The 24,600-nt window shown below is 38.0% G+C and overlaps 1 protein-coding gene across 7 annotated transcripts in view; it reads right to left on the reverse strand.

The window, feature by feature from the left end:
• Positions 1–24,600, reverse strand: part of PHF6 (PHD finger protein 6) — a 39,584-nt gene that overhangs the window by 10,233 nt on the left and 4,751 nt on the right. For 2 of the 7 annotated variants that reach the window (XM_030497117.1, XM_030497116.1), the window contains exons 2-10: positions 24,002–24,181; positions 23,698–23,799; positions 19,958–20,091; positions 19,608–19,651; positions 9,844–10,010; positions 9,522–9,665; positions 8,223–8,327; positions 7,304–7,437; positions 6,573–6,702 (exon numbers count right to left, since the gene is read on the reverse strand). In XM_030497117.1, the coding sequence (XP_030352977.1) occupies positions 6,573–6,702; positions 7,304–7,437; positions 8,223–8,327; positions 9,522–9,665; positions 9,844–10,010; positions 19,608–19,651; positions 19,958–20,091; positions 23,698–23,799; positions 24,002–24,139 (1,098 nt within the window). In that variant the 5' untranslated portion in view covers positions 24,140–24,181. Of the gene's footprint in view, positions 1–2,296; positions 6,703–7,303; positions 7,438–8,222; positions 8,328–9,521; positions 9,666–9,843; positions 10,011–19,607; positions 19,652–19,957; positions 20,092–23,697; positions 23,800–24,001; positions 24,182–24,600 lie in introns of those variants that run through there. The other 5 variants (XM_030497113.1, XM_030497114.1, XM_030497119.1 and 2 more) reach the window with 4 other exon arrangements.

The following is a 24,600-nucleotide window of genomic DNA, read 5'->3' on the forward strand; positions in this document are numbered from 1 at the left end:
GCAACCTGCACGTCTATCCAGGGAATAAAAACCCAGCAGCACCAGCCCTGGTTGCTCTCTTCTCAGCTGGAATGTTGTTTTAGGGAAAATAAAAGCAGAGAACTCGGTTTGAAGTAAGAAACCTCTCGCAAAAATTCGGGTAAAGGTTTAAGATTCCTGCTGCAATAACTGGGGAAGAGATCAATCACTCCCAACTGCATCATCCCACGTGCGCACGCAGTTAAGAAGCATCAAGGAGTTGCGTGCACTAATCCCACACACAGGTTCATACGAAGCACTGCTGTCACTCCTCTTACTCTCACACAATAGAGGTGTATGTTCAAGGTGTGGGACATGTTCACTCAAAAGCTGGAGGGCTGAAGTACTCCCAAAACTTTGGAATGGAAGCATGAAAAGTGCCTTGCGCTGGGCGGTGTCGGGAAGTTCATAGCAACTATGCAGCCTCCCACAGATGCTCTTATTACCACAAGAGCTATTTTAAAAGAGGAATAAAGCAAACACATGGCTGTGAGCCCTGAGGTTAAGCTCAGGAGCTCTGCCAGTGCTGCTCTGCTCCAGAACAGTAGTTCTCTGCCTTGCAGAAGGCCTCAGTAGGAAAATATAAGCCAGGAGGCACTTGGGTCCTCAGCACCTCCGACACCTGCCCCAGCCCCACAGGATGCCCACTGATGTTTCCTTTAAAATCTCAGATTCCAGAGACTCCACAACCAGCCCAGAAAGGCATTCCAGAGCTGAACTCCTGCTGCTGCCCATTCTGATGTCCAAGCTAAATGTCTCTGCTGCAGTGTAATCTATTTTAATTGTCCTACCTGCAGCACTGAGGGAAAGTGTTTCCTTCCTCCTTTGCAGCTCTTACTGATTTGAAACCATGTCTCCCCCCGACCTTGAAACAAGCCCCTTCATCCATCCTGTCACCCATTTCATTGCTTTCCTCTGGTTATGCCCATGGAAGGCCCCACTTCCCATGAAGTGCAGTGCCTACAACTGGATACCATGTTCCAAGAAAGGCTTTTTACTACCACATGAGGAAGAAGGACCATGTCCTGCATCTCACACTACATTCCTGTTCATGCATTCAACAACATCTATGTTTTTTCCAGGAACAGGATGCTGCTGAGTCACGTTCAGCTGGTGCCTGGCTATAACCCCAAGAGAACTTTTCTGTCCAACTGCTGCCCTCACAGCCTGTCCTGTATTTTTTCAGCTGATGGTTGCTTCTGCTGAAGCGTACAAATACGCTTGTGTCAAATCCATCCCTGGATTTAGTGAATCACATTCTAACTCTTTGGAATTTATCAAGTTAATTTTGAACTGTAATTGCCTTCTACCTGGTCAGTAGTTAGCTTAACAAACCAAAAACTCATCAAATCAGAGCAGAAGTGTAGAGAACCCCACTCGATTCACCCCTGCAGTCTGACTGTGGGTGATTAATGATTACTCAGAGTAGGGTTTTCCAAACAGGTTTTTGTAACCTCACTTTTAAATTGGTGTCAGACCACACGCCCCTACTTCCTTATGGAAAGCCACTTAAAGCAAAGCTGTGCCCACTGCTTCTCCTGTTTTGGAAGCTTGTTACTCTGGTGTAGGACGAACGACACGAGATCTTTCTTTCAGAAGCTCACCAATAGTTTCTCTTTTCCATTAATTGTCCAGTTTTAACAGTTGACCCCAAGCTCTGAACAGATGAGTGGGAGCAGAGACAAGCTGAGCTTTCAGAGTGGTCTGGAACTTCCCTGTGGGCAGCCGGGCTCAGCCATGGTGGCTGTGTCCCCTCCCAGCTCTGTGTGCCCTTCCAGCCTGCTCCCTGGCAGGACACGAGGAGCTGAGAAGTCCTTGACTTAGTATAAGCACTGCTTAGCAACAACTAAAACCATCAGTGGGTTATCAACATGATTGTCATCCTAAATCCAAACCACAGCACTGCACCAGCTACTAGGAAGAAATTAACTCTATCCCAGCCGAAAACAGGACACACTCTGCATTCCCCTGGTATCTCAGTCTAAATTAATTCACCTCTGAAAGAGAAAAGTTCTTGAAAGGTGAGACTGGGACCCTGCAATGAGTCAGCCCCTTCCCATTAACTTGGGGTAAATGCAGAGCAGCACCATGTTAAGAAGAATACACCAATATGAAGAGTTACCAGTAAGTAAGTGCCATACTCACAAAGTATGCATTCTCACTTCTCTCCTGGTAAAATGTTCCTGGGCCTGTAACCTCAATAGGAAATACAGCATTTATGCATTAAAACGACAGTTGTAGAAGTGATACTTTCAGAAAAAGGACAGATATGCAAAGATGAAATTCATAACTCATTTATTGAATATATATATGCAAGGATACCAATAAAAAGAAACTAATACTGCAAACTACAACTTTGGAAGTAAAGCCAATATAACAGGAACAAAATATACATAACATTGTAGATAGGAATGCATTTACCCTCTTTCATACATTCCCTGTCTTTACACCTACTGTAAATGTATGTTAGAGCAAAAGCTGCAAACGTTAGGCTAACCTGAGTGCTTTTTGACAAGCAACAGTTCTCCAGGATTCCTTAAGGGTTGAGATGTCACTGCTGGCTAATGAATGTGCATATATATGCATATATAGAAACTGCCTCAATGAGTATATAAATCAAGAGCTGTGTTCTGGTTTTTCACCTCCATCACTAACACAGTGGAGTCTGGTGACATGGAAGAAGAGTTACTACTTGCTATAATGTACTTTCAGTTCTCTTTTAAGATTAATTTCATCTAATGAGGATTAATTTTCTTGTCAGTCTGATTCGGCATATTAATATTTTTGGAATGCACTGATTATCACCTGCCAGAGAAGTCTGATATTTCAAACAGATTATCACCTCTTCATCTTTCACTCTGGTTTAACATGAGGTTATTTTTCACACAGGCAGCAGTAAGAAGCAAGCTCTTTTCCATGATTCCCTATCTTAGGGCCAGATTCAGTGTACTCACACCATCCTACATCAGCACAGCTCTCTGCACCTGAAGATGGGACTTTGTGGAGTGTGGGTGTAACTCCTAGAGCCTTCTCACAGAACCTACCTCCTGCGGATGAGTCCCTGCTGAAGGAGTAGAGCTTCTGATCACCTCATCTACCTCATCCTAGCTCGCTCCATTGAACCAGCCTCTCACCCTTCCTTGAAATGGACAGACAGCCCAGCTTACTGCTACAGTGTGTGAGACTCTGGCATGACACCAGCTGTATCCTCAATTATTTGAACAATATCCTTCTGATGCCTGTCCTTCCTTGGTACAGTCCTTTCTTGGTATAGCACAACCGCAGATCTGTTAATATAGAGATACAGTGAGTTGGGGAGATCTCTTCATACAGAGATACAGGGAGTTGGGGAGAAACCTCCCTTCTCAGAGGGTTCCAGGCATCTTAAACAGCACAAACTACTCTTGTGAGCAAAGAAATGCCCAAAGGCCAAAAAGAAAAGAAAGATTAAATAAAGTGAAACCAGTTTCCTAAGACAAGTCTTGTTAAGTTCATGAGTTCTCAGATTGTGAGATGAAAGCAGAAGGTGCCTATTAAAAAAAGTTCTTGGTAACAAATGGACTGCATTAATTTAACTAGCTAATTTAAACATACCTATTTCACCTATAGAGCACTTTCTTTACTTCTAACATTCTGGTAGATGCTCCAGAAGAATCTTCAATATACGCTTGCAAAGATTACATCGCTTTACCGAAATAAAAACCAAACCAAAACATCAGACAGACCGTCTGAAATTCCAAGCTAAAATACACATAAAAAGACAGTAATGGCAGTATTTTGTCTTTAAAAAATGATGTCAATGTTGGATACTATCATACATTGTCATGCTTTTGAAAACTACAATTAAGGATGTAAGAGATGTACAGAAAATACACTGCTGAGGTACATTTCTTCTAAATATTAACACCACGACAGAATTACTCCCCAGCAGGTGATGCTACTTGGGAACATATAAATACAATTTTTACATTGTAAGGCACTTTTACCCAGCATACATGAGTTGAAGTCAGTTATGACACATTTGAGGCTCATAAGAAAGAGTTTTGCTTTCGACTTTGCTTCCATGAATTCGGAATTAATGACAGTTTGAGTCAGGCCATCTCAGCACAAAAGAGGTAACAGGTAAACCAGCCACTTACTTCTCTGCTACCCGAAGGTAAAGTGCTGTTCTGGTTCTTCGAGGCATGGAATGGGGTAATCTATTTCCTAACAGATGAATTATTGGACTGAATATTACACTAAGCAACCGCCACACTATGAATTAGAGCTCAGTCTCAAATACAATCAGTATGCTGGCAGATCTACCCCATGCAACCGCAGTTAAAATACAGTAGCTGCAAACAAAGTGCCTGTTTTCCATGGGAGGGCCATGTCTGAGGCACGCATCTAGAAGTCATTTCAACATTGAAGGATGGTATTTTGCACTCTGAAACTATTCCGAGTGGCTGAAAAACGCTCATGTTCTAGGAGAAACAGCACACCTTGATAGACACTGGCAATAATCGATCTGTCACTGCAATTCAAGTCACGCTTTTAATTTTGAAAGTTACAAATACAAAATAAAAATGATCAATGGCATCATGTTTAGAGCAGTAACTGAATGTTTTCTGTACACAGCAAAGAGTTCTTTCCAAACGGCATTAAACTCCAGGAAAGCAAACAGAATTGATTGAATTCTAACAGGTAAAATGTTAGAAACTCCAATATACAGTAATTGAGTCCCTCAAGACATTAAGGGAATGCATAAGAAGACAAATGACACACGTTAAATCCTTTAAAAATACAAGTAAAAAAATGCTACAGAAACTCGTGTTACAAATGAACTGTTTTTGCAATACCAATCACAGAAGAACTGTAGCAGTTTATAGTCAAATCAGTGTCTTTTGCTTGTTTCCTTCCTTCAAATCCAGGAGTTTTGTTGGGAGTTCAGAGTGAAACAAGTCAAACCCCTAAACAAACAATAAGGTGATGCGATAGCAACAGACAAACATGTGGACTAGGTTCAGCTTTTTGGTTTTATTTAAGTCTGAGCATGTGCTTTAACAGACCAATTGAAGAAGCTAGTAGCCATTAGAAATGACAAGGTGTTTTGACAGCAGTCACAGGACTGATCTGTTAAGTTTGGTATAGTCTAGATCTGATTATTCCCTAAAGGAACATCAAACTCTAGCAAGTAGAATTCCATGATGTGATTGTTGACTTGACAGAAAGAGAAAAAATAATCACTAAAACAATAATGATGATAAGCAAAGTTTCTCATATAGTGGTCATAAGATTAAAAAATAAATACCAATCTAGCAAAAAAAGTTGTTTCCTCATTCTTCTTACAGAATATGGGACCTTTATGCGTATTCTGGACAAAACATGAAGTGTTCCACACACCACAGAACACTTGAGGTATGGACGTCAGATATGGTGGCTAAATTCCATAGTGAGTTAAGAGTTGTAACTCTCTGAAGTAAAAGAGATTGGGCTGCAGAGTCCAAACATTTGTATAGTAAGGTTTTAATCACACTTGGTGAAGTGTTCTTTGTAAATCAGGGACACAGAAAGGGATGGGTCCTTGGGGAAAGAATGAACTACAGCCCTTTGGCATGAGTTCTAAAGCTCACAGCTCAGAACCAACAGCTGCTCAAGTAAATCTCCCGCAAACAATGCTGGGCGGAATGAGCAATCACAACAGGAACAACCTGAAATGTTCAAGCGTGATTTGGAGTACACTGAGTCCTTTTCTACCGTGTGCTTTGCAAGCAAAAACAGAGAGCAGCTTTCCCATGTACAGCCTCCGTAACTTGTGTATGAAGAGAATGCAAAATTCACAAAGTACCAGCTTGTTGCCACCACGAGCTTGTCCATGTTGTTCATTAAACTAGCTAAGACCTTCCCTCGTTGCATGAATCCACTAAACAACTTACACATTCCAAATCTTAAGGTTTTTATTCAGTCCAGAAATATAGATCTTACTTCATTTCAATGTCTGCCTTAACTTTTGACACTGTACATATTACATATCATTTATATAGTGTTTCTTTTTTTTTTTTCCAGACACTGCAGACTACAAACTACATAATATTGACATGTAAAACTCTGCCACTTACTGAAGGCTCACACACATGAACGTTTCAGGCAGTTCAATGAAATTTCTAACAGAGTTGGGCAGTAAAAAGTTACTAACCCTTTTCTGATTTTAGAAAACAATTTAAAAGAATTAGTAGTTATGATGTCTTAGCCATTCCCAGTTCTATAACTCTGTCCCTTGAACCTGTTTAAAAAACGATGAAAACAATAGTAAATTTAAAATCATACAGAAAAGCATTTAGCAGCTCTGACATTACATCTAGATTTAGCAATAGAAATGAGGGCCTCCCTTCTTAGACTGTTACAAAGTCAGCTGGATTTAAAAAACAACAAATCCTCCCCAGTTTTCTACAGTATGCCAATAAAAAGTACTTCTCTGCATACACTAGATTTAAATACTTCACTGCAATAAACTACATTAAATGTATATTGCGTTTCGGTCTCGGTAACAGATCTGTCAGGAGGGACTTCCATACCTAGTTTCCATTGAGCTGCTGCTGAGGAATGTCATTATGGTCAGTGCCTGATTTGCCACGGCTTTTGCTTTCTCTTTCTTCATCCTCTTCATCTCTTTCATCATTTCCACTATGGTTTTTACAATAGAGTCTAGTGCAACAAAGGAAACAGTTAGGACTTGGGCTGAAAGTATCTAAACCAGACCTTCCTCTCAAGTCATTTTGAGATGTGCTATAAGTCAGTCACTAACTCTTTGAACTCATTCATGGTTTTCAGTCAAGCATCAGTTAAACTGAGAAAGAAAACAAGGTTGAAAACTAGGCAACAAAACCTTGGTGATGCTGGTTTCGGAGAACTGCGGCTGCACTGCTCAGAGAATGCCCTCTTGTGGCCAAGCCACTCTGGCAACTCCGCTAACACCAGCAGCTCAGGTCCAAAACCCCACAAAATTAGCTACAAAACACATCAACGTGGAAAAATCAAATTGCCCAGGGTTTCCTCAAGATAAATCACAGATTAACCGAGGAGCAAAATATAATACAAGTAAATGCATTTTCTCATATAACAACACTACTACAAAAGTTAACAAACTAACTGAAATATTTTACAAAGTCAACAATTACTTAAAAATGGCAATTAAAATGGAATATTTGTTTTTCAACAATATACTTCACTAGCCAAGTTAGGCAGAAAATGTGCCACAAAATATCTTCACTTTCAATACAAAGTCAAGAATGACATAGGTCCTTACTTATAAATTCCTCGTGACATATTCTCAATGTATTTAGCTTTGTCTTCTACTCCACAGTGGTAATGGTATGTTTTTATGCAGGCTTTAATTTCACACCCAATAGTAGCACCAGGCTGGCTGCAAAGTGTGCATTTCTGTGCAGGAGAAAGAAGAGAATGGCACTGTTCAGCCTTTTAGTCTCTCACCTCTTAGTATTCAGTCTAGTGTTCCTCATATTTATGACTACCATTTTGGAATAGAGTGATTTCTCTGGCAGATCATCCCAATGAAAAACTAATCAAAGATATACGAAAACAGAAATTATATCATACTAACCTATTAAAACACGAACACTAGGATTTAGCTGTCCATTGCATTGAAAATTGCATGTATTACTGCATTTCCAAGATCATTTTAGTGGCACTGAAGTTAGTGCCTTAATATATGAGGAACCCTCAATGTTTTTTTTCCAAGGAACAATATTGTTAGGAGTCGTTCCCTCCCCCGTATTTCTTACCACTTTAAAAACATCCTGAATTTTAATAAAATACAATGTGACATTTTACCCATGTCCCCACCTCTGAGGTCTTTATACATTTTCATATTAAAACATCGAAACAGTTGGAAACACATCACTGCAAGAACATATTCTCCTAGCTTATTTGTAGTTTTACACTGTGCTTTTAGTTAACACGGGATCCAAAGCTGCTACTATCCTATAATTACAGGAAGATAAATAATAATTTACTATATGCATTGTCATAAACAACCCTATATGCCAAACCACCACTAATTTTTAAGGTGATTCCTATCTGGTTACCTGTCCTGAAAGTAGCAATACATTTAGATTTTGTGTTTAGAAACAGATGGAAATGTTTCACAAAAGGCAGGAGGCAAAACTATATACACCTTAGCAGAATCACATTCTGCAGATACATACCATTCTTTTTCCTCTCTTGATTTCTTGAAGTACAGTTTTGATATCAAAATCACCAAACTCTGCCCTTGAAGTTGTTGTTAGCTGGACAGTGCCAGAAGAGAACAACTGTAAAACAAGCAAGTCAAAATCACTTCAGGTTACCAACATGAGAGACTTTTCCTATGTGCTGGAATAACTGAGTACTGAACATCCCTTCTGTGGTTTCAGACAGCATCTGTTTACCAACAAACTGGGAAAAAAACCATGCTGAGTAATGAGTATGATGAGTATTCCTTCTGCTACCTACCCGTCTGCTTTAACTGTTGCCTTGGAGAAATGTATTTTAAAAGACAAAGAAGTAGAAAAGAAATAATGACATGATGAAAACACAGAGTAATAAATGGGCAATATCATCAATCACACGACTGAACTTTTTAGGAATATTCCATTTCCTTCCCTGTGACACAGATATAATTCAGCTTCATGGCAGAGCTGATGTCAACTTACCTGAAAAGTCCTGAGGTTGACAATAGAGCACAGAAGTACCATCCCTACTATCATCATCCTGGTATATTCAGTTTAAACTGTCTTAAAACTGAAGCTCAGGTACACAAGGTAGTGAAGAGTGCTTTAAGATGCAAGGCTCCTGGCACAGAGCAGCTTCAGGTATAGGAAGCCAATTAATACTCCACAGATTGCCTGGACTATTTGTTCCTTTTGAGGCACAACAGCGACCACTGAGGTTTGTTACTCAAAGCCCTACCTCATTCATAGAACTGGCAGTATCTGCTCATGCTTATGGAAATTAGCAGATACTTTTCAGGCTGACAGTTCTCCAAATATCATCATCTAAAGGCAAGGAGGGTTTTCTAGAACTTCCATGTCCCACTTGAGTCACACAGCCTGAATCCACTGCTTAGTAAATTAATGAAATTCATGGATTCTTCCCAGATTTTGTCTGAATGCCTGTGGAGTAAAGGTATTTTATTTTTGTAATAGATTCTTTTAGGTGAAACTGTTTTCTGATTTCCCTTGTAAATACTGTGTATATATTTAGATGTTAAGGGAGCATTTTTAATGAGCTAAAGCATCTCCCTGAGCTAATTCCATCTCTTAGCACGTAGCCAACTTTTACCCATATTGCCCACAGTGAAAATAAATGAATTGCTCACTTTGCAACATTTCAGTGCTTAAAGAGATCATCAGCACACAGACAATCCCCATGCATAATTACATGTGAGGGTACTGTATTAAAATGTAAAATAGCAATTCAGACAAAATTCACATGATAGACTGGTTAACAACAACGCTGTTACTCACCATGCACTTATAGTGTGCTGCTGCCTTTTTGGCATTAAATATATGAAGCTTTCCTCTAGCTTCATTTTCTTCTTCACCTGCATGACAGAATCCACATTTAGGTTTTGTATCACTGGGGCTGCTTCTGTGGGGAGACCTGTCTCTCTGAAAGAAAAACATTTTACTAAAATATACTGCTGGGTTACAAATAAGGTTTTATTTTAAAAGCCTGTGGCCACCAGCTGGAGGCTCAGACAAATGCAAGCTTTAAGAAAAATTCTATTTGCAGAGAAGAAATAATGCAATTCTGTCTTCTAAGAAGTTTAGCATATTTACTGCTTACATAGGAACTGCTTTCTATTTCATCTGTGCCATGTGAGGACGTAGATCTAGTGTCTTCTGATTGCCCTTTTAAGTTTGTTTTTCTTGGCTTTCCCTTACGACCCCTCCTTTTTCCTTTGGGAGGTGAAGGCTCCAACTCGTGTTCATTGATACTTTCTTCTAAATCTGCTTTAGAAGTTAGAAAACATCATCAAATAAGATTCTAAAATATGTTAGGCAAAACCAAACCAACAAACAAACAAACGAGACATAACCTGTATTTTCTGTATTTTAATCAGAAATAAAAATAGCAGCTTTTCCCCATTTATTACAAACATGCAACTGCAGATCCTGAAAACATTTACTTCTTTATGTATATCACACAGATTTGCATCTTTATAACATATGAAGGTTTAGTATTGCATACAATGTCTACTTTCAGACCCAAAATCTGTCCTCAGATACATATATTCACCTCCGCTGAAAATAAGATGCATTTAAACTACACTGAAATCAGAAAATGTTTTCAACCATGAAATAAGCTTTTAATTTAAGATGCATAACTCCTGTGTAAACTGCCCTTGATGTTGTGCCAGTGTATCCAAATAATGCCTCTCTTCTTGCTTTATTAAATAATACCTTTTGACTTAAGACAAAATTCACCCATTTTGACTATAACATTAACATCAAGTTTTAATACTGAAATGTATTTTGCCTCCATGAAACAAACTCAAAATTTCATTTTAATAAAGTGTATTTTTACATCTATAGCTAAAAGCAGCCACCTGTTTACAGAAAATCACCCACACTGACAGTATGCCAGATAAAAGATTTACAGACCATTAAGACTGTAAGAATGTATATTTTTAATACAGACATACCAAAGAGGTCTGACGAGTTCTTTTGAAAATGTCACCTCAACTGCTGAATCACAGAACCCCAGACTGGTTTGTGTTGAAGGGACCTTAAAGCTCATCCAGTTCCAACCCCTGCCACGGGCAGGGACACCTTCCACTAGAGCACGTTGCTCCAAGCCCCTGTGTCCAACCTGGCCTTGAACACTGCCAGGGATGGGGCAGCCACAGCTTCTCTGGGCACCCTGTGCCAGCGCCTCAGCACCCTCACAGGGAACAACTTCTGCCTCAGAGCTCATCTCAGTCTCCCCTCTGGCAGGTTAAAGCCATTCCCCTTGTCCTGTCCCTACAGGCCCTTGTCCAAAGCCCCTCTGCAGGTTTCCTGGAGCCCCTTTAGGCACTGGAGCTGCTCTAAGGTCTCCCCTTCAGGAGCCTTCTCTTCTCCAGGCTGCCCCAGCCCAGCTCTCTCAGCCTGGCTCCAGAGCAGAGCTGCTCCAGCCCTCGCAGCAGCTTCGTGGCCTCCTCTGGACTCACTCAAGCAGGTCCACACCAATGCTACATAGAAGCATTGTCCACTATTCTGACAGACTGTCCTTTGCTACTTCAAAGCTCTACAGTTAATACAGATCAATTTTGCAAACTTCAGCTTGCTTCCAATATGATCTAGTTAAGTTATATCTGATAGGAAATAACCAGCTCTATTCAGTTGTTAACAGTCTTCATGATCATCAGCTTCTCACAGGAGGATCTTTATTCTTTCAGTATGTAACACCCGCCCCTTCTCAAACCACAATCTATTTCAGCAGACTGGTTCACAGAAGCATACACGCACTCCTCAAGAACTCGCTTCTCAAAATCCAAACCACAAACATCAGTTATGAGTCCCCAAACAAAAGGCATTCCTAATCAGAGGACTTGGAACATCTACTTCATACATTAATGGGCCACTTAACTGTATTGTTATTGTTATTACAGCATTGCTATGGCACTTAACCATTATACCAGGCCTCAGGACCCAGACAGGACATCTTATTTTGAGCCTAAATGCTGCTTCTCCAGAACTCGTCTTTCTTATCTATTATCACATAAAAATCAAATCAAATTCCTGTTTCATGACTCAACTGCACAAAAGTTTGAAGTCAAAGACTTGAACATACTCCACAGCCATCAACTTGGAGCAGAAGATTACTACTGGCCCAAGGCCTTGCATACAAGTGTATCCTATTAAGCTCAGTCTATTGTATGTTTTCCTAATCCCCAAGAAAGCTATAGCTTGTTGCACACTCATTAATGAAGGACAGAAAACTTACTCCAGATGCATCACAACAGGTTAATTCCCCCAGAGCTTTACTCTGTTGTATGGGTAGAAAGAGGCAAAAATCTGAGAATAAATGAATACAAATCTGCAACTTTTTCTGTCTTAAATGACAGATTAATCAGCTACATACAGACATTCCCAAGTTGCTACTGAAATACATCAGTCCAGCTACTACAACATTCCTATGCTTTAATAAGCATTATTTTCTAATTAGATGATAAAAGTACCATTTATTTTACTCTGAAAAAATAAAATACATGACAACGTGGATTATCTAATGAAACAACACATTTTACATTTCCTTCTGAGAATTTACTAACATTACTTTTATCATTAGTTGCTAAATTCCCCAAGCAAGATGATGCAACTCAGCTATCACACTGCTCAGACTGCATACAGCAAGTTTTATTACAACCTGAAAACCAGTTTCAAAGAAAAGAATTCTCTTTTATCTTGTCCCTCATCAGATGAGCTCTCCACCAATGTATTAAACCAAATTTGTGAATCTTTGGTCTCTGCTTTTACATTGACAGTAATCAGATGGTTGAAGTAAACAAGAAAAAAAGTCTTACAAAAATGTGACTATTGAATTCACGACCCTTTAAATAACATCACTAAGAAGTTAAAACTGTTCCTTCCGAAAGCATTCCACGGATTTCCCTACTGTATTTGATGAGGCAAAATGTAGTCCATTCATCAACATTCCTCATGTTTTCTAAAGCTCCTTATCAATGCTGTCAACCACAATGCTTTCCACCTCTTAGTCCACCCTTATTTGTTAAATAACATTAAAGCATATCTTGAACTCTCCACAGTCACACTTTCAAAACTGGAAGTGAATCATAATTGCTAAAACCCAAGCACACATTATAAAAACCAACGTTTTGTAAGAGATGTCACAGCTTCCTTACAGAATCAGTGCTATTTTTAGTCTACGATTACTAGAATACTGAAGATTTGAAAAGTAAAAATGCTCTATTTTTAAAAGATTGGTTCAGTGTAAGATAAAAAACCTCCATCAACGCTGCAGAGCTTTCCTCACAGGAGAACCCCTTTTCTGTGCCACAAACTAGTACTTCCATAAAAAGTTCAGAGTTCACTGAAATCTAGATGCTACCTGACCCCTTCATTAGAATAAATGTCCTTCAGATTTAGGTCTCCTACTAACAATGACATGGACTTACATATTAACAGCATCGAGATGGGAGGATCTGCTCTACTACATCTGTCTTTGAGACCGATACCTCAAACCATTCAAGTTTCTCTCATTTTTAACAGCACTATGAACTACAGTAACAGTACAGGAAGAAAGAGATTGTAACTAGCTTTAAAATACACCTGCCTTGGATGGTCTTTACTGTTTAATACACGGTTTGGATTGTGCCCTATCCCTCCCCTCAAGCCCACTGCCAGCTTACCCTGTTTCCCTGGCATCTGATGGTTGGGTGTTTCCAACTTCCCATGTCAGCTTGAACTAAGGAAAACACAAAAAGTTGTTCAACACCTCCCTGACCAGATGATGTTTCATCATGGGTACCACCCATACTCTGAATCCCCTGAGATTCCCTAGAGGTTCTTCAACTGCCCCCCATCCCACATCCCATTACTGCATCAATCTTTAAAATCATCACAATAATCTCAACATAACTTTATCTAAAGTCTTCAAAGGAGGTATCTTACAAGCTTCCTTCAGAAGTCCCTAAGTGCTATATCTGAAAACCCAAGCTTGATATGCAATATGGTCTGAGAAGGAGGGGTGGGGATAGAAATCAAGAGGAAACATTCTACATTTTAAAAAGCACGGAAGAACATGATACTGTAAATTCAGATGAGTGAAAAGATGAGCAGCAACGAGCCCCAAATGTGCATGTTAGAAATCCATGAGCAGTACAAAGTACCACAAAATGCTGGATTACACAAACTGTTAACAGGGATACTCAGCTTCAGTGAGAAACCTAAAAATTCTCCTTGATCATGACTAGAAGGAAAAAGGATCAAGATGTTTTGCTGTTTAAAATAAGGCTTGGCAGAGAAGAGGTTGAGATATCACCCATCTATTCTGTATTGCATCAGCTTGAAATAACACAGGGAATCACCCTTTTCCCAAAAGCTAGGTTAAAACAAAGTGATAAAAGAATTAAGTGATTTAAAGGTTGTGAAAGAGCAAATAAAAAGAGGATGTGTACAATAAAGGCTAATACTGCTCTCTGCATCCACCTCCTACACTACTTTAAACAATAGACTAAGTGAGCCAGAAGCAAAGGGGGCCAAGTCTGTACCAGGAAGATAATAAACACAACTGACTGGCAAAATATATTTGCAAGTAGGACTTGACATAAAAAGAAGCCAAAATGCCACACGAGGAAGTGGCTCAGACAAGCTGTTATGTAAATCTGAAATCACACATGTGTATTTAAAGTTTTACAGTGCATTTGGGATAAAAAGAGAAACGCTAGAAATGACAAAGAACAAAAGCAACCTAACTGGATTTTTAGAAGAGAAACAATATAGAGAAAGGAAAAAGCTCTTTAGCATGTTAAAGTAAGATGTGCTTGAAATATGGCTGCAACCCAATGAACCATATGTGGCAACATAATTATTTTAAATTGAAAAGAAATGTCAAAAAACCTGGAAAACCTTATTGTCCTGGTAGTCATTAATAAAAACATGAATGCATCTATAAGCATTAATAAGAACCAGAGATTTGCATAAAACCCCTTGCAAGTAAATTCATTATCGGCTAAACCCATCATGAAATAATAGCAGCTTTTATCAGCAAATGATGTGAAATGAACAATCAAAATGCTGAATATAAATTTTAGGTTGGGGGTTTTTTGGTTTTGTTTCTTTTTGTTTTTAATCGGAAAATACCAATTTACCTGAAACATACCTAAAACGGAGAAAATAAGAGTGCAGAGGAAAAAAAACATTTAAATCATCCCTTCAGCCCCGTCACTAATATGTTTTCCAGAAGTACCAGATGCCTCAAAGAACTGATGACTATTGCCCACAAAGTAGCTTTGACTGAATAGCAGCCATGTTATGAAGTACTTCAGATTATTTCTTTAATTAAGTACATTTAACATAGAAAAATGAGTAAAATAGGCCTCCATAAGCATACAATCTAAATGCTTTTTCAAGCAAATAATGGTTGGCAAAGACTGAAGGCAGACAATACACTATCTGCATAATCAGAAAGCTTGTGACAACTGGTATGAGAAACCTGTTAAGCAGAAGTTGGCTGACCAAGTTTCTATTTGTATTATCTCTTGATTAAATAGGAAGGAGAATTACAACGTAAACGCCACAGGGCAGCTCCTCAAACAGGACAAACCATTCGCCACATTACATCTTTTCCCTTTCCATCAGCTGTGGGTTTTCCCACATGGAAATACCATTGTGGTGCTTCTGCAAAATGCCTCCTTAGTCTGTAACAGACTGCACAGGAGATTGCTAAACTTACTGCCTGGAACACTGTATACATTTGATGCCACGTTCAGAGCAGCATTTTCCAGAAGACAGACAACAAGAAGGCTGAGTTAGCAGAGCTGAGGAAGGATTTGTTACCATCCACCAGCAGAACTGAAATGACACCCACCTGCAACATCACAGACACTTTTATACCTGACTTCGCTAATGCATACAACATTAGGCAAGTTTATGTTGTGAATAGTGATATAGAAAAGGCAACTATGAACCAACACTGATTAAAGGATCCACAGATGAATCAGGATGTTACCTAACTATAAAGACAAACATTTCAACTGTTTTTCCTGCCAGCCTCTGGCTTACAGTGCTTTGAAAAAGTACTCGGTTTGATATAGGTCTCACAGAGAAATATTACCCTGACGCAACTTACGGAGCAGTACATGAAGCACAGATTTCATGTTTCATCTTTAGAATAGCATGAAAAGGATGCTGAGACAGGGAATGTCCTTATTTCCATTGTGGAAACATAGTTCCCTGAGGCTTTGAGGACAAATACAGCAGGAATTATCATGGACCCTTATCTTAGTTTATATTAAACCATTGATGATCAGCTGAATTCGTTCTAAATTCACCACAGGGGCTGGGGCAGCCCCACCTGCAGGGAACAAAGATACCAGATTTTCAACTCTTCAACAATTATTTCCAGTACACTGGAATAAATTCCAACAGTTCCAAAGCTTTAGTTCAACAATAGTCTATTCTTCAAAAAGAATAAATGCAATTGTATCAAACTGAACAGTAATTCAACTAACAGTTAGCTGTCATAGTTTGAAAGCACTGGCACCAATTCCTGTAACCTGTTAGGAACTCAAACTGTCGATGGCTTGCCTAAATCCTAAATTAAACTGTTACCTGAAGTTCAGGTCAGATTATTTTGTCAGATTTGTAACCAGCAAGACACAAATCTAGACATGAAGCTTTCAGTAACTTGGTCTGCTCCTCTGAGAAGGTGTCTGCAAATCTGTTGACCTCACAGCCTAGTCCAAAGTGTGAGAGCACCTCACTTGGTCCTTTTTCCAGTTACTGGGAACACAGCATAGAAGAATCACTCTGAAATATACATACATACACACATACAAAGGAAATATAGAAGAAATACACTTTTCCTATTCTACATCATCTGAAGGCTAGGTCGTACAGACAAATGAGACAAACTCAACAACCTGCTGTAACAGATAGTGAATTTAAGAGCACAATACTTTCCTGCCGCGTTTCATATTTTCATATTCAGAGAAAAACAGGAGGTAGTTCAGCAACTCCTGTCAATGAAAGGAAAATGAGCTCCCATTGCTCATTAATTTTGTCTTGATGAGTAGAGAGATACTTAGTCTGATGAATTCTTGTGCCACTTGAACTTCATGACAGCAATAAATAACATCTAAGAAGTCCTTTTTATTAGGTTCTGACTGGATAATTTTACTTCTAACAAAGGTCCTTCAACCACATTTCTGTGCAGCCCCAAGAAATTTTCTTGAACTGTTATTAAATGGTCAATAGATATTCTTATAAATTAGAACTTCTAACAAAAGCAACATTAGCCAGATTTTAGACTTGAACAAGTATGCCCCCATTTTCTAGGGAAGGGAAGAAAAAAACCCAAATCTCACTATCAGCAGCAGTGCTGCCTACAGAAAATAAACTCCTCTGGACTGCACCAAACTGAACCCTCCCTAAAAACTCTTTGAACATTCACTAATATAAGTGACAAAATAAAAATATTTGGACTGCAACAATTAAATATGGATACAGAGAACAACAGATAAAACTCTCCAGATGTTCTACACTGACCGAGGGAAAACCAGAAACAAACCACATCCCAGAGCAGAAGCAATAAGTTTCCATTAAAAACGACTAATAATTCCAGTGCTTCTGTGCACCTACATTGAGTGACATAACCACAGATGAGCTTTAACTATTCTGTTATGAAAACACTGCTGAGAGCAAGGATTCAGAAAAATAAAACAAAAACAAGAGACAAAAACCTTTCTGGTTTCACACACCACCATTCCTTCACATTTAAATTCCTCTTTGCTATTAACATTTTCCTCGAGAAATGAACCAACAAGACACATCTACGAAGCTTAATCTCACCATGCAACACCTTCCAGTTACCATTCCAGAGAGCAAATTCCAGCATTTAAGTATTAAGAAACAAAATTCCTTCATCAACTCTGAAAACCACACGGTATATTTCTAAAGGCAGTTAGTTTTCAATGGAGCAAAACACCATTGCGATACAATGCCATGAGTCATTTCCATAAGACAGGTGCAATATGTATTTTTACCTTCTTTGATTTAAAGGAGGTCTACCACAAAAGAGCCCTGGGTTTTGGCATTATCAAATCCCTGACTGGAAGTAATTATATTCTACGGGTACAGTTCCCTAAACTATGTGGACTAAAAAGAGAACATACTCTTGGGAACATTTAGAACATACTGGGTAAAATTTCACTCAAATATTAAACAAACAAAAAAATCCCAGAAAAATAAAGGAGTGAATTCCAGCTACACATATTTCTAGAACTAAACATTTTAAACCAAAAACCTGTGCAAAGTTCAATGCTAAATGAGTTACCATCGGATTCTTTGGCCTCAGCTTTTCTGAATGATGGTGTTTATTCCTCCTTCTCCTGCTCTCAATCTAAGAGTCTCTCTGGATGAGTCTAGTTTATGTTTTCATCACCATCACCTAAGAAAAAAGCCACTATGCCTCTAGCAATTTTTCTCACATCTTCCCAAATACATCCATATAAAATTGAAAAGCCTTCGCTGTTAGAGAATGACATTGTAGAATTGGAGATAGGGGGTTTCTGGAAACTCTTAAAGAAAAGCACAAGTTCAGATCCTGCAAGGAATTCCAAGCAGAGAACTTGTCCATTGGCACTGGGCTCCATGCAGAACTGGAGGCATTTTCTGATAGATGTCCAACATGGAGCCATTTGGGAGGTAGTATAAAAGATTGTGTTGAAATACCAGTTATAAAGGTTAATCTCTCTCTGGACTCAAATGTCTTTGATATTTTGTTTCTAACCCCAAAACAAAGTGCCAAGCTACAGGATAATGTGGCCCTGTCTCTCTGGAGAATTAATATAACATGCATACTGCTTTTCTTATTTAAACCCAGTAATAGCAAAATCAAAGAGTGTTTTAGACAAAGTGCACAACAATTATGTAAATAGACACAAAATAAAGTGTTCACGTGGGATTTTCTACTGCCTTTAGTATCTTTCTGAACATTGACCTAACATCCAAACCTTACCATTAATATATCTGCTCCCCAGAGCACAAAAGTAGTGTATTAACTTAAAAATACATTTGGCAGAAAGAGACTGAAGTAATCTATGAAATTTGATCTTCGCTAAATAGAGTCACATACACGTTAGTTAAATCCGATGACATTTCAATTGAAAGCAATGCAAAAAGTAAACTAACAACTGTTTGCTTACCCAATTCAGATACAGTAGAAAAATGGGAAAAGGTAAAATCCCTGCATAAATACACAACGGCACAACTAGTTTGGAATTTTAACAGACCACACGATTTATCTACGTTTGTGGCATCTCATTCCTCATGCATTTCACTACTCTCCTCTGCAAAGATGCACAGGTTTTATGAATGTATTCACAGCTTATTTTTGTTCATCAGAATGACTCAGAACTATATTTGTAAGTGATCTGATCACAAACCTCTGCATTTACTACTGGGTCCTTCTTATTTGAAGAATTAAGCTATTTCATAGTTAAAAAAGTGAATATTTAGAAACATTAACAATAGCAAAAATCAGCTGTAACCTGACAATGTATTTTAGATGTTAATATCGTGTATATTTAACTACAAATACAAGCCAGCGTTTTCCCCAGAAGGGAATGCATTACTTTTATCCCAAATTTGTTTTGACAGAACATCAAATCTTTTGAACATCCTAAAATTGATGGTTTGGGGGTTTCTCCATCTCAACCAATAATTTTTAGAGAAAACACAGCAATCAGATGGGCTTCCAAGGTCATTGTTTCTCCAAAAAAACGTAGCTCTGATTTTTCCTGAAAACATTTCTATTCTCCAGAAAAATTCAATGTAACCAAGTATCTTTCTACAATGGGAAAAATTTATATTGAATAATTTTACCTTCAGAGTTATGCGTAGTTTTCTTGTGTTTTCGACATAAAATCCTATAAACAAAGTAGTTGAAAACTGTCAAGTCAGTCACGATTCACAGATTATTTACTCATCTTTTAAATTTAAATGCCAGTACATTTTTTTTCTCCCACTTGTAAGACAAATCTTGCAGTGAAAATATGCTTTTCTGGCACATCACTAGTTTGAATGCCACAATCATCATTAGAAACTTTAAAACAGTTTTGTTTAGATTCCAAAGTGGGGTTTTGGGGGTTTTCTTTGGGTTGTTGTTTTTTTTTTTAAACAAAGAATGTGAAATATAAATACAAAAGTAAACATAGCAAATAAATAATAGTTACATGTAAATGCCTTGTGAGGGTTTCTCTCTTATCTGAGCTTTATCATGCAAAGCACAGTAGTAGTGATATGTCTTGTGACATGTTTTCACATCACAGCCAATGGTCGCTCCAGGACAATGGCATAAAGAGCACATCTGTAAAGAACAAGAAAGCACAATTCATGTCACTGTTGGCTTAGTATTTCTGAGTTCAAAACCAACATAGTTCTCACCCCTGGTGACAAAATCAATGAAGTTATGCCCTTGGTATTACTCTTCCAGCTCTTGGGTGGTTTTAACCAAGGAGAAATATGCTGCAATTCTGCAACAGTGCAAGAACCATCATATTACATTATCAGATTAACCATTAACCATCAACCATCAGATTATCAATTACAAGAAGAAAATAAGTAATTTACTTTTGTGGAACTTATTGGATGATCTGATGAAAGCAACACAGCTGCTCACCTAAATATCCCCCTCCCGAGGACAAGCTGTTTGCACCAACCATTTCAGAAGTTAAACCTCAAATTGTACCTGTTTACTTCTGAATTACATTATGAAGGTAGAAGGAAGAAAAAAGACACTCATTTGGCAATGCATCTTGCAGTCAGAAATACTCATGACCTGCAAACCTACCTTAGCCTCAGCAGTTAAGTTTACCTCTTTTTTTTTCCTATACATTATTTCCAAAAGACTGAATTTAATGAAGTAGTTGTTAAATACAATGAATCTATTTCAATTAGACTAAATTTTGTTCTTTAGATTTATATTACAGAAAAGGTTAAGTGAGAGCCTGCTGCTTTACTCTTCTTTCCCAATAACTAATTCTTATAGTAGACTCATCATTGCTTAGGATACACCAACTATCATGCTTCTAAACTGTTCACTGACCTTCTTACGCTGTGTTAGGAAAGGAAGGAATCGATAGTATCACAATATTTTTCTGTGTATTATTTTTTACTGACAAAATGTTGACCAAAAAATCTCAGAATCTCCCATTAAACCCCCCTACCAAGACAACGGGAGCTTTTTGTTTGTATCATCCACGTTGCCCACACCCTCGAAAGGTTACAATTAATTCCAAATCCGTAAGTGTAGAGTGCGCAATGTAGGATATTCCCTACACCTATCTTTGAGGAATACACTTCCTGTCCACAGCACTAGCTTAGTCAAGTTCTTGTTAGTCCCAAATACGCCAAATAAATACCCCATCAACGTTATGTATCACCATCCTGTTTTTCCATTTTAACAAAGTTAAACTGAACAGTAAAAATGTCAAAGCCTTGGATCATCTCCATTTACTCCTCTGCAAGCTCTGAAATGGTCTAGTTACATACCGTTCCTTGGTTGTTAGCTAATTTGTATGAGTATTTTATCTCATAAATTTGTTATACATTATGGCTTAAAATAAAATCACGGCTGATCAAAGCTCTTTATAAAAGCCTAGGTTGAAATTATATCCATCCAATCCATTTTAGTCAGTACTTGAGCATTCCGAAGGCCAGAAATGAGTAAAAGAAAACTTTCTTTTTATGAACACCATGATGTATGAACAAAACAGACCACAGGTATTTTTATATTGATTTATTGGTCTATGTTTCCTGACAGTAATAAAACATTTATCCCCTTGGTAAAAGTCCTGCTGTCCAAACGGTCACTGTCAGGAGATTAATTCGTTCCCAAGTTAGAACAGGTATATGTCAAGTTTGAGAAGCTGTAAAATAAGTCCTTTGAAAAAGGACTTTGAAAAAAGTCCTCCCATGCACAGCTAACAGAAAGAAGATCAGGAGTGCCTTGTACTTCCAAATATTTAGACAAGTTCTTCAGTTTTTATGACTTGCCTATTAAGGTTTAAACCTACAAACTTTTCTCAGACAGAAATATGTTACCATCAGAAAGGTTCTACATGTCAGCCACTGTCACTCCGGTAAGGACCAGGCCGCAGTTTCCAATGCATACCTGGTCTGCAGCAGCACCTCCTGAAGGAAGGCAACGACGTAAAGTCTGTCAGCAGACAAATTTAGTCCAAGCTACCAATATAATTACTTCACCCAGAGCACCACGCTGAGATATTTTTGCTCAATGTGCTCCCACATAAAAGAACAGGCTGGAACTGAAAGCAGACCTGAGAGGGGGTAGCTGGGCTAACTATAAACATTTCACTTTAAGCTTCCCATACAGGTCAACGGAGAAAGACAGAATCCTCCAGAGAGGGATTCAGAGCTGTAGTTCTCTGGCAGCTACAGGCAGAGATAAAGCACTTAAATTAGGATCTAAAATGGTCTCGTAAATTCTCTCCACATAGGAAATATCTCAGGACTATGAATCTACTGGATTAACCAGATCCAGGATTTCTGCAGAAAGCTGAACAAAGCGCCTGATACGTACAGCTACTGAGCTCCAAGAATATATCCATCCATGATGATGTTCCTTGCATCAGTGAAGGAACACAAAGAGATTCAGAAGCAGAAAAACAGAAATCACCAATGCCATAAAAAGAAATAACCTTAAAAAACCCCACCTTTAAGAGACCCAAGAATCAAAAAAGTTTCTTTACAATCTGTACTTCCATTTACTACCATGTTCTTTGAAAATTCCCAACCACAACATGAATGACTTGTGAATAGTTATTTCTTTAGGCTTCAGCTAAACAGAGCAAATAAAGTTCCCTGTGTTGGAAAGGATTCAAATGAAACACTGGATGAAATATTAGACTATTATGGTATAATTGCAGTTCTACAATAATACTTTGGACTACTCTTAGTAGTCCAAGAACTGGCGAATGCATTAGGGTGCTTTAAATAACTAAGCTGAAAATTTTTAATGTGAAGAGTGAATTGATCATTTGTTAAAAGTATTTTTAAAAAGCCAAATGGAAAACAATTGGATCTAAATAAAAAAAGAACAATAACAAAAAAATCATGAATTAGCTTCCTAGGAATTAAAAAAAGTCATTGCTGCTCAATTCTCATGAGTTTGGTAGAGCTGTAATCACTATTGTACCCACATATCTACATTCATCTGCACTCACAGAATCATCTATTAAATCATATAAAAGGAAGCAATGAAAGTACTTTAACTTTGGTAGTTAAAACCAGATTTTGGCAGCAAAACCCAATACTGGTAAAGGCACAATAATACCCTCGCCAGGTCCCTAGAATGCGGGTTTCTTTCTGGAATCTAACAGAAAATATTCAATAGAAGTTATTGGATTAGAAACCTAAATTTAGGAATGCTGTTTTTCATATGTAGCCCATTAAAAACGGGCATATTCTGTAAATGAGTTTTCAAATTGGCTTATCTGCTCCATCTACACTTGCCAGTGAGGACAAAGTGACCGTAAAAATAATAATTCTGGATTTATTTTTTAATAATTCCATAATGAAGGTACAATTCTTACATGCCATATTTACATGAGACCAGAACTTGACTGGAATAAACAAGCTGCTTTTTATCCTTTCTTAAAGATACTTCAGGGGTTGGGTAACAGACACTGAAATCTCATTTCAGTGTCAGTATAATCATATCTCCTGTGGTTTCCTGCTCATAGATCAGAGATTAATTTTACTTCAACATCTTCTTCTACAAGTTGTCTATTGCCTTAGAACTCAGACAAAGGGAGCACTTAAAAAAATAAAAGGAAAAAAACAAAGCAGAAAACATATATATATAAAATACACTGAACAGCTTCATGGTAAACTTCATAGAAGGTAAGAAAATATTGTCTTCCATTTTCGAGAGCCAAAACCAGAGACTCACCAGTTTAGTGCCTCTCTTTATTTCTTTCTGAATATCTTCAATAGAGAATCCACCAAGACTCTCATTATCAGTGTGTGAAGATACCAATGCAGATGAGAACAGCTAAAATTATAAAACAAAACTTATTTTTTTAAGTTTTAAGGGTATAAGTGATACAGAACATTCACATCTATAAAACCCACCAATATTTCAAATTACAGTGATTAATCGTTTGTGCCAATGCCAGAGCTGGGTGAATTTTCCACTGGTTTGTAGTCTTTTACTAGCTCCCTACATTCCTTTTCTTTTTCCTATAGTAACTTACCATACATTTGTGATGTGCTGCCACCTTCTGGTTTTCTGACATCAATAATTGTCCACATTCATTATCTTTATTAGATCTACAAAACCCACACTTCCTTTGTCTTGAAGAGACTTTTTTCTGTCCAACTGAGCTTGTCATGATTTTAAATGACCTTAGAATGCCACTCCAATCCTCTCAATGCTACAGGAGAAAAAAGGTGCAATGAGCATGTTAACATCAACAAAAGGCAATTTAAGTTACATTTTATAAATACAATATTGATTGCTTGAAAGTGATCTGTCCCTCTTTACCCTTTTCTTTATGCCACTTCAAGGTACCCAAATAAACATACAGTGTCATAAAAAGCTGGCCAAATACTGCATGAGCAAGCAAAATTAGTTATTCAGGCAAAAAAAGTCTTAACATTAATATAAAAATGTGGATACTAATACAAAACTTATGGGACAGTAGAAGAAATAAGAGGAAAACACAATACAATCATTAGGGAAAAAAGGTTACTGCAAGTCTTTCATTTCATTCTTATAGTTTTTTATTACAGCAAAGGAATCTTCAGAGAATGCAGTACCTGTACATGCCGTAAAATTCATAAGACCAAACTT

The sequence above is a fragment of the Strigops habroptila genome, chromosome 9 (genome assembly GCF_004027225.2).
Source record: "Strigops habroptila isolate Jane chromosome 9, bStrHab1.2.pri, whole genome shotgun sequence".
In the NCBI taxonomy this organism is placed as follows: domain Eukaryota; kingdom Metazoa; phylum Chordata; class Aves; order Psittaciformes; family Psittacidae; genus Strigops; species Strigops habroptila.